The sequence below is a fragment of the Schistocerca serialis genome, chromosome 11 (genome assembly GCF_023864345.2).
Source record: "Schistocerca serialis cubense isolate TAMUIC-IGC-003099 chromosome 11, iqSchSeri2.2, whole genome shotgun sequence".
Taxonomy (NCBI): domain Eukaryota; kingdom Metazoa; phylum Arthropoda; class Insecta; order Orthoptera; family Acrididae; genus Schistocerca; species Schistocerca serialis.
This window is the reverse complement of record NC_064648.1, coordinates 130,859,279-130,876,100: the sequence shown is the minus strand read 5'-3', so window position 1 is coordinate 130,876,100 and position 16,822 is coordinate 130,859,279. Positions and strand designations below refer to the sequence as shown.

General features: G+C 42.9%; 2 protein-coding genes across 25 annotated transcripts in view; both read right to left on the bottom strand.

The window, feature by feature from the left end:
- The window catches only part of LOC126426686 (uncharacterized), an 897,888-nt gene that overhangs the window by 407,029 nt on the left and 474,037 nt on the right, over positions 1 to 16,822 (bottom strand). The window lies entirely within an intron of this gene.
- LOC126426695 (uncharacterized) overlaps positions 1,457 to 16,822 on the bottom strand; it is a 55,259-nt gene continuing 39,893 nt past the window's right edge. For 2 of the 4 annotated variants that reach the window (XM_050088618.1, XM_050088617.1), the window contains 3 exons: positions 14,404 to 14,478; positions 14,248 to 14,322; positions 1,457 to 1,544 (listed from right to left, as the gene is read on the bottom strand). In XM_050088618.1, the coding sequence (XP_049944575.1) occupies positions 1,503 to 1,544; positions 14,248 to 14,322; positions 14,404 to 14,478 (192 nt within the window). In that variant the 3' untranslated portion in view covers positions 1,457 to 1,502. The remainder of the gene's footprint in view (positions 1,545 to 14,247; positions 14,323 to 14,403; positions 14,479 to 16,822) is intronic. The other 2 variants (XM_050088619.1, XM_050088620.1) reach the window with 1 other exon arrangement.

Sequence of the window (16,822 nt, the reverse complement as noted above, 5' to 3'; positions counted from 1 at the left end):
CCCCTAGGCGGTCGCACGCCTGGAGCGCCGCCGACTGTGTGGCGGAGGTGGTCTTGAGAAGAACGGACCCTGAACGCATCTTGCTGAGAGCCTCGATTTCCCCGAAGACGTCCTCAATGTGCTGAACAAAGAACATGGGCTTGGAGGTGGCGAACGTCCCCCCATCGGTTCGAGAATAGACCAAATAGCGGGGGAAGTACTTCGCCCCAAGCCGGCGGGCCTGTCCCTCCTCCCATGGAGTGGCCAAGGGGGAAAGGGCAGGAGAACCAGAACTAGAAACGGTACCTTTTCTTTTGAAAGACTAGGCCGCAGAGCGACCTGATACGTGTTGACGTTTCATCTGCGAAACGTCCGCCCCGATACCACCCACTCCGACCAGGGGCTCTCCCCACGGGCACCACCCAGCCGCAGCAAGGGCCACCTGGCAGGATGACCATTGCCGGGAGTCCTGATGCCCCAAGGAGACGGGCATCTACTCCTTGGCCGACGTGGGGAGGGTGCAGCTCAGGTATCGGCAGTACGATCCCTGTGTTGTCAGGGGGCTACAACCTAGAGGGTACATGACGACCCCACCACAACGTGCTGGCTACCGTGCTGGATTTCTGGTGCCATGGAAAGTCCATCATGATCGCTGGTGCAGATGGAGATGCACTATGGGCGTAACTTGGACAACCCATCAGACGTTTAGGCCCAATTTGAGGAATAGTGGGTATGGTTACAATGCCAGTGCAATGCTGAGTGCCAAGGTCTTAGTGCACGTAGGACCAGTGGTACACCATGTAAGGTGTCCTTCCCCAAAAGGCTCGTACTTCTGTAGAATTTTGAAAAATGGAGGTCAAACCCCAAGGGAGACCATCACATGGAAGGCCGAAATGGTTGAAACTCCTTTTAGTCGCCTCGTACGACAGGCAGGAATACCTCGGGCCTATTCTTACCCCGGACCCGCAGGGGGGACAAAAGTAGACTGAAAGAGGTGGACAACAAAATCTCTTTCATAGATTTTGGCCTCGTAGGTCACCAGACCTCAACCTTGTGATCTTTTTCTGTGGGGATACATAAAAGACTGAGTCTTCGTCCTGCTTAGGGCAGCTACTCATCAAGATTTGAGGAATTGAATTGTTGAAGCTGTCAGTTCAATAAACAGAGACCTGTTGATTTGTGTGCAGGATGAAATGGACTACAGTTTCAATATTTCTCGAGCAACATACACTGCTCGCATTGGGTGTACGATATAGAGTGTGTGTGAGCATGTAACTTTGAACCTTTGTTCAGTACCATGTGCGATGTGTTTCTATCTTTCACAGTTTGTCTGTAATAGACAACTGAAATCTGTTCTTTCTTTTTGAATCAACCTATATTCTGTCTGACAAGGTTATTTTTGTGACAAAAAGGCAACACCGTACAGTGATGAAAAATGTACTTTCTGACCATCTCATGGCTGTGTCGACTGAAAGTTACCTCCTGTGAAGAGGATTTCCGATGTCTGACGAATAGAGAGCATCTTACCTTGTATTGCCCACTGCTGTATCTGCCGATTCAGGTTCCTGTAACAGATTTATTGCAGAATTAGCTAACACTGATCTGCAAAGCAAGCAAATTACATCGACACAGCACTGCACTATCAGAGTATGGTAACCAATTAAAAACATTATGATACTCCTACTTGTGGTTATTGCCATTATCTCCAATTCTTTACTCGTACAGAAACAGATCTCTCCCCAAGTTTCTTTGAGAATTGCACCACTCTGCTAAAGGAAACTGATGTCCAGGAATGACATTCAATCCCTGTACATATGGAAAACATCAAAGAAGGACACACTGTGTGTGTGTGTGTGTGTGAGAGAGAGAGAGAGACACAGAGAGAGAGAGAGAGAGAGAGAGAGAGAGAGAGAGAGAGAGAGAGAGAGAGAGAGAGGTGGGGGGGGGGGGGGGGGAAGAGAGTTCTGAGATATTTGCTGTTCCAGTGTGTAAAACACACAAATGCCAGTAACCAGTAGTACTAACAGGGTTACACAGTCGAGCACTCGCAATGCTGCACTATGCAACACAAGAAAGACTGCTTCTACCACTGCAATGCAAGTTATTTCTTGAGGAACCCAAGAACATTTTGTAGTAGCCCGTGCTAAGATCTAGGAATATCAACTACTGCTTCTTAGCCTACAAGATGCTTCTGGGAAGTTCAGTGAACGGTATCAGAAAATAAAGGAAATAAATAGTTACAAACAAAGTACCTTTACGGGTCTTCGAAGTAATCACCGTTAGCTAAAACACGCTCTTGGAAACTGTGCCTAAATGCTTCTAGTGGAATCACTTGAAACACCCTGGTCACGCCTTGTTGGATACCTGCAAATGCTAGTGAACAATAGTGCTTAAACTGTCTTTGCTTATTTCCGACTGTTCTGGTCTCATTCTCAAAGACAGCTACCAACTGTATGCAAGCATCAGTCACACTTGTTCAGTGTCGCCTGGGATTGTACGCGCTGATCTGAATGTGGGTCATCATCAATAGAGCGTTTAAACTACTCAAACAAACACTTTTTAGTCACTACTTGAACACCGTACACTGACACTGCATTCCACGAGTCCCCGTCGCCATTTTTGCTAATCTGAAGCAAAACTGCGTGTTAAAGCACTGCTCCATTTTGCAAAGACACAAAAGCTATGCTTGCAGATAATCAGTGGCTGTCTTTGAGAATGAGTTGGAATTAAGCAAAGACAGGTAAGCACTATTGTTCACGAACATTTAAAGACGTTTCAGATATCCAACACATGGCCACAGTGGTTCGAGCGATTCCGTAACAAGTGCTTGCTGACAGTTTCCAACAGCTTTATAACTGACGTAAGAAGTGTGTCGTAGCTCGTGGTGATTACTTTGAACACCAGTAAAAGTATTTTGTTTGTTATTCTTGTTTCCTTTATTTTCTGAGACTGTTCACAGAGCTTTTGAGACACACCTTTTTCTTATGGCTTAATGAAACATGTCAAAAGTGATATGTTTCTCTTTCAAACCAATAGCTCAGAGCACAGCACCAGTAAAAGCAGTAAGAACAAATTTTTATTTACATGTAAAATCACTTTCATTCAGAAACGTGTCCATTATTCAGCTGCACATGCCATCAATCGTGAAAAGGATCACTAGCAATGAAGAACAGCCTAAAGGATTTATTGGTTGCTAACTTGTACTCCACTGACAAACTTCTCAACAAAAGCAACTGATGTACTTGTTATTAACTATCTCATTTACCTAAGCCTTGCAAAATGTTTTTGTTCTGATAATGCTGTGGAATTATCCCAAGCATGTTAGTGCGCAAAAATTTAAATGCCTGTGGCAAGCAAATGAAAAATAATACATGATTATTTTTTCCAATTTTTCCTCATCCTTGATAACTACCTTCTTAATGAACTGTGGAAGTAATATTTGTGTATCAGTTCTTCTTCTGTAAATATGCATTACATATTTCTGTTTTTATTAAATGTAAGGCTGCCCCCCCCTCTCCCCCCCCCCCCCACTCACGCTCCACACCCCCCCCCCCCCCACACACACAAAAGGACAGACAGACAGAGAGAGAAAATTCAGTTTTGGTTTTGGACAACATACAGAATAATAATAGCAATAATTGCAGAACATTGTCATTGTCAGTAAATGTGGGAGAATGTTCCCAAATAGTGGGTGTATAGTGAAAGAAACATTTAACTGGAAGACGCATATTACTGAACTTATGTAACAACAAAGTTCAACAATTTCTAGTACTGGCAGCAGAGAAATCGACACACATCATCATATTTTGCACATTTTCACTCACTACTGCATTATGGCATAAATTTTATGAGGCAACACATCACTTGATTGCCCACTTCCATACAAAAAATAATATGCAAGACTTAATATACCTACCATTAAGACCTCTGGCACCAATCACGGAGGGCCAAAATGCTGCATGCGCAGAAGGTGAGTTGGTCAGCTCATAGCAGCTCCGGCCCACCAAGGGACAGAGTGACATCAGGGGGTGCGTGGGGTCAGCGACATGTTTGAAATATGAAACTTATCAACTCCTGCCCAGACCATATGCAGAATAAAATCATATGCAACTCTGTGTCAAACCAGAGTGTCACGATTGTGTCACACCCAGTGACATCAACGAAGTATTGCGCATGAGCAGATCATGTACTGCAGCTCACAGAATTACCCAGGGGTGCCTCACACAGAGAGCACCCCAGCGTGCCCCTGAGAACCACAACACCAAAAAGAATCGCTTCTCGGCTTTTGGCAAGATCAATGTGTAGCACGTGTGGTCATGAGAGATAGGGAAAGGAAACATACTTTATTTCAGTTTCAATAATAGAAGGTAACATAACCAGAAACTAATTTTTTTACAAAGTCCATCTCCTTTATACCATACAGCAACAGAATCTGATACATTTATTTAACGATGATTCCTGGCCGTAACAACAAAGGAGACCATACACGTAAAATACGACTTACCCATGTCCTGGTTGTACACCTCATTCACTTGAAACGTGCAATAAGAAATGACATCTCTGATATTAAAACTCTCCAGACCTGCAATGGCTTTGATTGTATCACAAATATACCACACAATTGTAGCAATCATTCAACCATTACCATAAGAAGCTGTGTCATTGCTTGAAACCGTAAAGTTCCCAACACACCTGCAAAACACGGACAGGCCTTGGGGGATCTCTCGTGCTCCCAATTTACCACTCTTAATAACTTCAACATTATCTAGAAAGATGGCATAGAGGCCATTCACCTGCACGTTGTAAAGGGACACCTCTCCTCTAACAATACTTTTCTTTAACAGAAGTAGATGATATTAGGAAGATTTTCGAATCTTGAATAGGTGAACATTATATCAGCTTGCTTTTGTTCTACAATATTACTTTTATTGTTAACCGGTTTTTGGCTTACAAGGCCATCTTCAGACATTTACTCAGTAAATTATTTTACTGAGTAAATGTCTGAAGATGGCCTTGTAAGCCGAAAACCAGTTAAAAATAAAAGTAATATTGTAGAACAAAAGCAAACTGGTGCTTTTCATTTATTATAATGTTGTTCTACCAAGAACCGACAGAAGATTCTGTTAACATTATATCAGCTGTTTAACTAAATGAATTTCGTATGATTTTGTATATGTTGTGAATATAATAGGGAAACATTCCACACGAGAAAAATATATTTAAAAACAAAGATGATGTGACTTACCATATGAAAGCGCTGGCAGGTCGATAGAAACACAAACAGACACATACATACACACAAAATTCTAGCTTTCGCAACCAATGGTTGCTTCGTCAGGAAAGAGGGAAGGAGAGGGAAAGACGAAAGGATGTGGGTTTTAAGGGAGAGGGTAAGGAGTCATTCCAATCCCGGGAGCGGAAAGACCTACCTTAGGGGGAAAAAAGGACAGTTATACACCCGCACACACACACATATCCATCCGCACATACACAAACACAAGCAGACATTTGTAAATGCAAAGAGTTTGGGCAGGGATGTCAGTCGACACGGAGGTAAAGAGGCAAAGATGTTGTTGAAAGACAGGTGAGGTATGAGCGGCGGCAACTTGAAATTAGCGGAGGTTGAGGCCTGGCGGATAACAAGAAGAGAGGATATACTGAAGGGCAAGTTCCTATCTCTGGAGTTCTGACAGGTTGGTGTTAGTGAGAAGTATCCAGATAACCCGGACGGTGTAACACTGTGCCAAGATGTGCTGGCCGTGCACCAAGGCATGTTTAGCCACAGGGTGATCCTCATTACCAACAAATGCGAACGGACAGTTTGTTGCTGGTCATTCCCACATAGAAAGCTTCACAGTGTAGGCAGGTCAGTTGGTAAATCACGTGGGTGCTTTCACACATGGCTCTGCCTTTGATCATGTACACCTTCCAGGTTACAGGACTGGAGTAGGTGGTGGTGGGAGGGTGCATTGGACAGGTTTTACACCGGGGGCGGTTACAAGGGTAGGAGCCAGAGGGTAAGGAAGGTGGTTTGGGGATTTCATAGGGATGAACTAAGAGGTTACGAAGGTTAGGTGGACGGCGGAAAGACACTCTTGGTGGAGTGGGGAGGATTTCATGAAGGATGGATCTCATTTCAGGGCAGGATTTGAGGAAGTTGTATCCCTGCTGGAGAGCCACATTCAGAGTCTGATCCAGTCCCGGAAAGTATCCTGTCACAAGGGGGCACTTTTGTGGTTCTTCTGTGGGAGGTTCTGGGTTTGAGGGGATGAGGAAGTGGCTCTGGTTATTTGCTTCTGTACCAGGTTGGGAGGGTAGTTGCGGGATGTGAAAGCTGTTGTCAGGTTGTCGGTGTAATGGTTTAGGGATTCCGGACTGGAGCAGATTCGTTTGCCACGAAGACCTAGGCTGTAGGGAAGGGACCGTTTGATGTGGAATGGGTGGCAGCTGTGATAATGGAGGTACTGTTGCTTGTTGGTGGGTTTGATGTGGACGGACGTGTGAAGCTGGCCATTGGACAGATGGAGGTCAACATCAAGGAAAGTGGCATGGGATTTGGAGTAGGACCAGGTGAATCTGATGGAACCAAAGGAGTTGAGGCTGGAGAGGAAATTCTGGAGTTCTTCTTCACTGTGAGTCCAGATCATGAAGATGTCATCAATAAATCTGTACCAAACTTTGGGTTGGCAGGCCTGGGTAACCAAGAAGGCTTCCTCTAAGCGACCCATGAATAGGTTGGCGTACGAGGGGGCCATCTTGGTACCCATGGCTGTTCCCTTTAATTGTTGGTATGTCTGGCCTTCAAAAGTGAAGAAGTTGTGGGTCAGGATGAAACTGGCTAAGGTAATGAGGAAAGAGGTTTTAGGTAGGGTGGCAGGTGATCGGCGTGAAAGGAAGTGCTCCATCGCAGCGAGGCCCTGGACGTGCGGAATATTTGTGTATATGGAAGTGGCATCAATGGTCACAAGGATGGTTTCCGGGGGTAATAGATTGGGTAAGGATTCCAGGCGTTCGAGAAAGTGGTTGGTGTCTTTGATGAAGGATGGGAGACTGCATGTAATGGGTTGAAGGTGTTGATCTACATAGGCAGAGATACGTTCTGTGGGGGCTTGGTAACCAGCTACAATGGGGCGGCCAGGATGATTGGGTTTGTGAATTTTAGGAAGAAGGTAGAAGGTAGGGGTGCAGGGTGTCGGTGGGGTCAGGAGGTTGATGGAGTCAGGGGAAAGGTTTTGTAGGGGGCCTAAGGTTCTGAGGATTCCATGAAGCTCTGCCTGGACATCAGGAATGGGATTACCTTGGCAAACTTTGTATGTGGTGTTGTCTGAAAGCTGACGCAGTCCCTCAGCCACATACTCCCGACGATCAAGTACCACGGTCGTGGAACCCTTGTCCACCGGAAGAATGACGATGGATTGGTCAGCCTTCAGATCACGGATAGCTTGGGCTTCAGCAGTGGTGATGTTGGGAGTAGGATTAAGGTTTTTTTAAGAAGGATTGAGAAGCAAGGCTGGAAGTCAGAAATCCCTGGAAGGTTTGGAGAGGGTGATTTTGAGGAAGAGGAGGTGGGTCCCTCTGTGACGGAGGATGGGACTGTTCCAGGCAGGGTTCAATTTGGATAGTGTCTGGGGGAGTTGGATCATTAGGAGTAGGATTAGGATCATTTTTCTTCGTGGCAAAGTGATATTTCCAGCAGAGAGTACGAGTGCAGGACAGTAAATCTTTGACGAGGGCTGTTTGGTTGAATCTGGGAGTGGGGCTGAAGGTGAGGCCGAATCCTTACCCAATCTATGCTCGAGTGTATACCTGTCCTTTTTCCCCCCTAAGGTAAGTCTTTCCACTCCCGGGATTGGAATGACTCCTTACCCTCTCCCTTAAAACCCACATCCTTTTGTCTTTCCCTCTCCTTCCCTCTTTCCTGACGAAGCAACCATTGGTTGCGAAAGCTAGAATTTTGTGTGTATGTATGTGTCTGTTTGTGTTTCTATCGACCTGCCAACGCTTTCGTATGGTAAGTCACATCATCTTTGTTTTTAAATATATTTGTATATGTTGTATTATATTTCAGGTTAAAATGTATAAAAAGAAATTACTTTATTACAATCAATATATATTAACTCTGTATGTACAGTTAAAATTACTCTTCTTTTAGAAACATGTGAAATTACGAAATACCTGGCATACTTAAAATTCATATTATTAACTGCACAATCTGACGATATTTATTAAATTTATTTCTGGACTCATTTAAAAATAATTATATAAGTTGCTGAAGATTCTTCTTTTGTCAAGAAAGTTTGTAAACGCTATTTGTTTTGTAAACTCTTTGGAATATTGTTAGTACTGCAGGAGTAGTAGTAGTAGTAGTAGTAGTAGTAGTGGGCATGGCTCTGATGAAATCAAACTTGTTTTTATGTTTGACAATAACAATGTAAATTTCTGTTTTGAAGAAGAGATTGTAAAGATAGTGTGACACAGAACAATGGGATAAAATAAAAAAGTCATAGGAACAGAAATAATGCAGCAGACTTATTTAACTCTTATTAAGTCATCTGGAAGCCAACAAGTCAAAAATTTCAGCCTCAATAATCTACCCCTAGACATCACGAACTGCAGCCAACAACGAGAAAATGAAAATAAGTAAAAAAGTTATTTGTACATCTTACTCCTCTCGAAGCTTACGAAATGAATCAACATTTATGAGAATGAAAATCTACTGGTGATGTATGTGAGGGTAAGATTACAATGTGCAACAGCACGGAATGGCGAACGGAGATGCGACATTATAGGACAAGATTTAGAAGTTCTCATTTAGAAGTTCTCAGGCGACGGTGTATAAGGCCATTAATAACGTTGAAGTTACTGTGAGTAATAAGGTGGGTGCACAAATGATAAGGCAAAGTCCGTCCACGTTCTGTGGGTGTGGTGTGAACTTTACAAACAATGATGCAGATTCTCTTGGTAACGGTTAGATCACTGCTGTAGTCCTGGTGATACAGTGAAACCTGTTGCAGGTCTGGTGAGCTTTAATAGCAACAATGTGATTGCTTCTCGCACATTTCAAGTGAATGAGGAGTACAACCTGGAGGTCAGACTCCACATTTGATATGTGGCACCAGTCCCTCGCTCCACCTGATGTCTGTCACTCCTACAGTGGGCCGGAGCTGCTACAAGCTGTCCATCTCACCTTCCTCACACACGTCATGTTGGCACTCTCTGACATGCCAGTGGCCCTGGTCGCAGGTATGTGAGTGAAAAATAGTGGCAGCTCATCCAGTCAGTAGTTTTACTCCTGACGACGACGGTGGAACTAGCCATCGACAGCTCCAGAGTTTTATCCGAACTGACACGGCTCGAGAATGAAGACGATTTGACGATTTTATTCAGTCACGCCTCTGTGAAAGACTCCGAGGACACACATGGAGGATTGTCCAATATTGGTAGTCCAACAAGCTATGGCACGTAAATGGGTGAATAAAACCATAAATTACAGGGTGCATAGACTAGACTTCGATTCATATTATTTTCTGATTGACGTTTCAGTGAGCTGTAAGGTAGGGCCCAAAAGTCAGCCAACCACAGTTGTGGCTCACAGTCTCAAGTGTTGCCTGCTATCCTGGTACAAACCTTTTCAGGTGATGTGGACGCAACTGCAGGGTTCAGAAGATGAACAGGTGCGGCTGGTAGCAAGGGAGGGAAGGGAGACACGGAAATGCCAATACACAGTGATTTTCGCGTTGCCTCACTATAACAATATTATTATAGAAATAAGGTTGAAGTATGTCTGCTGCTGAAATTAGTCTTGTGTAAAGTTTTAGTTTCAGCACAGAAATATTGAAAAGAAAAATATCAGATTCACAGTGTTCTTTACACGATCACAAATAAATCATTTGATTAGTAAACTGTTATGATAAGGATAGTTGTTACTGTACAGCAGAGATACTGAGTTGCAGATAGGTACAACAAAAATCTGTCACAAAATAAGCTTTCGGCCCAAGGCCTTTGTCAAAAATAGATGACTGACACACACACACACACACACACACACACACAGACAGACAGACAGACTACAGTCCCTGCCAACTGAATTCAGAGACTGTGGTCGGCCGCGCACGCGTTTGTTGACACACACCATACTACTTCAATTTTCACTAACTTTCTTTTAAAGATTACAGTGTTGAAGTTTGTACATTAAGCACATGTTGTGCTTATTATCAAAATGATAGAAACAGATTGCCTCCACAGAACTATATTATTCAGGTAATTCAGTTTGTTGTCCTGGTTGCAATGAGCTAATTAGTTTCATCAGAAATCATGGCGATCAAAAATTATTACAATTATAAAATTTCATATGTCTAGTAATGGGAAGAATCTTATGAACTAAAAGGTAAATTCGGAAGGAAAGACCACTTCCAAATGAAACTGCTATTTTTCTTCTTTTCAGTAAAGTATTTACACTGACATAAATTCAATTAGTTTAAAAGACATTGTTAATTAAAGATTTTACCTGGTCCAAATTTTCAGTGCCTATTATAGCCAAACAACAGTAAATTTCCCAGATCTGTTGATATACTGTTGATCACTTGATTTTTCTGAATTTATCGGTGACAGCCATGTTAATGAGGAAGGGTCCTTAATTTCAAACTACTAAATTTACAATTAGTGAATTTTAAATCACACACACACACACACACACACACACACACACACACACACAAATCAATAGCAAATAAAAGATGAACTTTTTGACATATTAAATTTGTGAACAGTTATAAATTAAAGAAGTTCAGTGACATTCTGGAGCGAGTCTTCATAAGGCCAAAGTCTGCGCCATTTTCAGTGAGTCTGCGCTCTAGCACATTCTTCATTCCACACTTAAGTCTTCATTTGATACAGGCTTAGGTTAGCTAGTCTGTATTTTAGACCAGCCTTGGGAACCATTTGTGTTGCCTCTCCTTTTGTTTAATTGGTTGGTTGGTTGGTTGTTTGGGGAAGGAGACCAGACAGCATGGTCATCGGTCTCATCGGATTAGGGAAGGAAGTCGGCCGTGCCCTTTCGGAGGAACCATCCCGGCATTTGCCTGGAATGATTTAGGGAAATCACGGAAAACCTAAATCAGGATGGCTGGACGCGGGATTGAACCGTCGTCCTCCCGAATGCGAGTCCAGTGTCTAACCTCTGCACCACCTCGCTCAGTGTTTGTTTAATTCATGCTGAGAAAACATATTTTGTAATTACAAGCAATAGACATCAAAATGTGTGTTTTGGGTCATTTGAACAATATTTGTGACTACAGTAACAGTCCTGTGACTTTTTCTACTGTACTCTCAAACATGCACACCTTCGTATATAAAGTTCGCCAACCACAAACAACACTGAAACTTCCTGGCAGATTAAAACTGAATGCCGGACAGAGACTCAAACTCAGGACCTTTGCCTTTCGTGGGCAAGTGCTCTACCATCTGAGCTGCCCAAGCACAACTCATGACCCATCCTCACAGCTCTACTTCTGCCAGTACCTCGTCTCCTATCTTCCAAACTTCACAGAAGCCCTTCTGCAAAACTTGCAGAACTAGCACTCTTGGAAGAAAAGATAATAAAATTTGAGTCTCGGTCCGGACCACAGTTTTAATCTGCCAGGAAGTTTCATATCAGCCCAAACTCCACTGCAGAGTGATATTTCATTCTGCAAACATCCCCCAGGCTGTGGCTAAGCCATGTCTCCACAATATCCTTTCTTCCATGAGAGCTAGTTCTGCAAGTTTCGCAGGAGAGCTTCTGTGAAGTTTGGAAGGTAGGAGACTGGCAGAAGTAGAGGTGTGAGGACGGGTTGTGAGTTGTGCTTGGGCTGCTCAGATTGTAGAGCACTTGCCCGCAAAAGACAAAGGTCCCGAGTTCGAGTCTTGGCCTGGCACACAATTTTAATCTGCTAGGAAGTTTCCTATCAGTGCACACTCCGCTGCATGGTGAAAATTTCATTCCACAAATAACACTGTCTTGTACGTTTCCATTGTTGCTTTACAACTGTGAGCCCATTCCTATACCTTCATTACTGCTTCAGCTAACCCAGTGCTACATTGTGAGCAGCAGTAATATAAAATAAACGGCATGCTAGGAGAGAAAAAATGTATGATCTGTGCAAGACAATGACTGATTTCGAGCAACAGGTACAACCTTACAATGAGGCAGTTGTATACGAGATAATTAGCAATCTCATACGCGGGTGGCTGTGATCTGATTAACTCCATTATTTAAAGGTTCAAGTGTGGCATTACTGTGAGGTAAGATTCATAAATGGCATCAAAATGATACAATGAAAGTTTATTTCATTATTTTTAGTTAAACAGTGATTTAGCACATAAGTACATTTATTTCATCAACGTTTAATATAACTATGATTACACCACAATTTTGCTTACTCATGTTTACCTTGGAAACATGAAGACAATTGATTTTTAAATGTGTACGAAATGCGTCTTGCACCCGCTCATGTTACGAAAATCGACATGCTTGCTTGAGGGTTAATGGCAAGTGAAACATTTCTTTTGTCACTTCATCTGTACTGTGTGTTCTTTTGCTTTCTGACAGGACAAGAACAATTAAGCTCTGCATATGTCCATACTACCTACCTGTTTGCAGAAATTACAGACTGTAAGAAACTGATCATCATCGGAAGGATCTTTAAAAAAGCAGCTTCTGGCTATTTGTTTTAAGGATAAGTCCTACAAAGTCACTTTCAGATGGTGATCCAGCAAATCGGTGCAGGTACCGAGTAACAGGTGGGACTAGTTTACGTCACAACATCCACTCTGTGGGCCACTGAAAGCTTTCCCAGTCGACGACTTTGCGTTTTTTAGAAGTCCTTCATCCTTTAACAACCTCTGAACACTGGCTTCTGTGACTCCACATTTCTTCGACGACATACAAGTGTTTGTTTCTGCTGAATGCCAAACAGGCAAGAATTTGAAATTTGCATCATAACGACACCTGCATCCCTTTGAAAAATTCTATGTTGAACCTACATCTACACCCTGCAAACCACTGAACTGCAGGGCACAGGATGTGCCCCATTGTATCAGTTATTACGGTTTCTTCCTGTTCCATTCACATACAGAGCGAGAGAAGAATGATTATTTGAATATTTCCGTGCAGTAGTAATTATTTTAATCTTAGTCTCACGATCCCGATGTGAGCGAGTGGGAGTGTAGTATATTCCTAGAATCAACATTTAAAACCGGTTCTTGAAACTTTGTTAACATGCCTGTCTTCAAGAAACTGCCAGTTCAATTCCTTTAGTATATCTGTAACACTCACCCACGGATTAAACAGACCTGTGACCATTTGTGCTCCTCTCCTCTGAACACGATCAATAACCCCTGTTAGTCCTATTTGGTACAAGTCCCACGGAATTGAGTAATATTCTAGGATGGGTCGCAGGAGTGATTTGTAAGCAATCTCCTTTCGAAACAGATTGCACCTCTTCAGTATTCTACCAAGAAACTAAAATCTTTAGCCCTATGTCATTATTCCCTTTCATATCCTTACAGAGTGTTACACACAGGTGTTTGGAAGATATGGCCGATTTCAAGGGTGACTCAGTGATATTATAACCATAGGATACTATGTTTTTTTTTCGTTTTGTGAAGTGCAAAATTTTACATTTCTGAACATTTAAAGCAAGTTGCCAATCTTTGCACCATTTTGAAATCATATCAAGATCTGGCAATTGTTATGCACCTTCTTTCAGACAGTACTCCATTACAGATAACTGCATCTTCTGAAAGAAGTCTGATGTTACTATTGTCTGCACGGTCATTAATGTACAACATTGTGAGTTGTTTTACACTTCGATCCTTTACACACTTTACTACGCAGTTTAGAAGTGGGATCTGCAAAGTCAAACGCATCTGAGGAATAAAATTTGCCGCAAGAAACACTTCCTGCTATTGTAAAAAAAAAAAAAAAATAATGCTCAAAGCACAGACATACGTTCATGGTTAATGCGGCAGGTGTGGCAAAGACTAGAGTTACAGCTTAATGAAAGCTTTAGGTTCTATTCGGTAGAAAAAGACTCCTGATCATATGACGCAAATGCAAGACATCACCCTACTTCTGAGCACTAAATCTTGGGAAACGACCTCATCTTGGATTCTGAAATATATGGTCAACAATACTACTACTACTACTAATAATAACAATAATAATAATAATAATAATAATAATAATAAAGGAAATACTCAGAAACACTACAATCCCAGCTACCCTACCTTCAATATGCGCCATTCAGATGGCTGTGTTTTGACGTGAATCCCATCTTCCTCTACAACTGCGTTCTCAGGCTCCTGTAACAGAAACCACACATTAATGGATTGACCAAAGACAGGCAATGCGCCCACATACCTCTCAACAGCGTGGAGACCAACCTGAGCTTCATTACAGTCATCATTCTTCACATCATCTTCGACCCATTCCTGTTTGACGGCCACAAACTCAAACATCTGCAACACAAATAAATTGTTACTTGTTTATCAATATAATAGAGGGAAACATTCCACGCGGGAAAAATATATTTAAAAACAAAGATGATGTGACTTACCATACGAACGCGCTGGCAGGTCGATAGAACCACAGACAGACACATACATACACACAAAATTCAAGCTTTCGCAACAAACTGTTGCCTCATCAGGAAAGAGGGAAGGAGAGGGAAAGACGAAAGGAAGTGGGTTTTAAGGGAGAGGGTCAGGAGTCATTCCAATCCCGGGAGCGGAAAGACTTACCTTAGGGGGAAAAAAGGACGGGTGTACACTCGCGCACACACACACATATCCATCCACACATATACAGACACAAGCAGACATATTTAATGTCTGCTTGTGTCTGTATATGTGTGGATGGATATGTGTGTGTGTGCGCGCGCGCGCGCGCGAGTGTACACCCGTCCTTTTTTCCCCCTATATCCCCACATATACAGACACAAGCAGACATATTTAATGTCTGCTTGTGTCTGTATATGTGTGGATGGATATGTGTGTGTGTGCGCGCACGCGCGCGAGTGTACACCCGTCCTTTTTTCCCCCTATATCCACACATATACAGACACAAGCAGACATATTTAATGTCTGCTTGTGTCTGTATATGTGTGGATGGATATGTGTGTGTGTGCGCAAGTGTATACCCGTCCTTTTTTCCCCCTAAGGTAAGTCTTTCCGCTCCCGGGATTGGAATGACTCCTTACCCTCTCCCTTAAAACCCACTTCCTTTCGTCTTTCCCTCTCCTTCCCTCTTTCCTGATGAGGCAACAGTTTGTTGCGAAAGCTTGAATTTTGTGTGTATGTCTGTGTCTGTTTGTGTTTCTATCGACCTGCCAGCGCTTTCGTATTGTAAGTCACATCATCTTTGTTTTTAAATGTATTGTTACTTGTTTATTAATACATTTATTTTATGTGCAAGGTAGGGATCTCAACACCCTCTCTTACATTATCTAGACACTCTTAGCAAGTCAACATTACAATATGTATAGTACAAGGGCAGTATACACTGGTAAGCCACTACCCACTGCAATGTTGGATGGCCATATGGTGGTGGTGACGGCACGCGGTGCGGTAACAAAAATAAGAGGGCGAGTCAAATGAAAACCTTAAATTTGTAATAACAAATCAAAATTTCACGCCATTGGTAAGCGTGCTACAAACAGCGTGCAGAATGGCCTGTAGGTGGCAGCATAGTGCAGATGCACACATACCTTCGCAGTATCAGTCTGAAGATGACCGCCCCACTTGCGACTTGCACCAGGGTTTTTGTGTAGTGAAGGTGTGAAACCTGTTGAAATTCATCGACGAATGAAGGTTCAGTACGGTGATGCACGTTTGTCACAGCAGCAAGTCTACGAATGGAGTAGGAAGTTCGCAAATGGTGTGACTTCAGTGGAAGATGTCCTCGTCCAGGTCAGGCACAACAAGTTGTGACTCCACAGAACATTGCAGCAGTTGAAGCCATAGTGAAGGAAAACCGCCGTGTGACACTGAATGACATTGCAGCATGTTTACAGATTAGTCATGGGTCAGCACGCCACACTGTGCACGATGTGCTCCAGTTTCACAAAGTGTCTGCAAGATGGGTGCCGCGGCAGGTGACGCCTGAAATGAGAGAACGACGTGTTGATGCTTGTGAAGAACTACTTCGGCGCTTTGAACGAGAAGGTAATGCCTTCCTTGCAAGAATCGTTACTGGGGACGAAACCTGGGTTCACTTACACTGACTGGAAACAAAGAGAGCGAGCAAGAAATGGCACCATTCCTCATCACCAAGTGATTTCCATATGTTTGGATCACTAAAAGATACAATGGGAGGAAAGAAGTTCCGTTCTGATGAAGAGGTACGCCACGCGGTGCACAAGTGGTTGCACGGACTACAAAAAAAAATTTTCTCTAAGGGAATTTATGCACTTTGTAAGTGCTGGAGGACTTGCATTGCATATGGGGCAGATTATATTGAAAAGTGATACAGCTTTGTACCACTTCTGCACAATAAATAATATTTTAAAAAATATGTAAGGTTTTCATTTGACTCACCCTCGTATGTAAGTGAACTAGACATGGGTGGGGGATCACCCTAGTTAAGATATGGGCGGAAAATAGGGAAATCCATTGAGATAAGCGGTTTTGACAAAGGGCAGCTTATTATTACCCGGAGCCAGTGAACGAGTATCTCAAAAACGGCAAAGGTGGCCGAATGTTCATGTGCTACTGTCGTGAGCATCTACAGAAAGAGGTAGGGCAGTGAAACTACTACTAGATGCTAAACGGTTAATCGTCCGCGACTCTTCACAGGGTTCGGGGG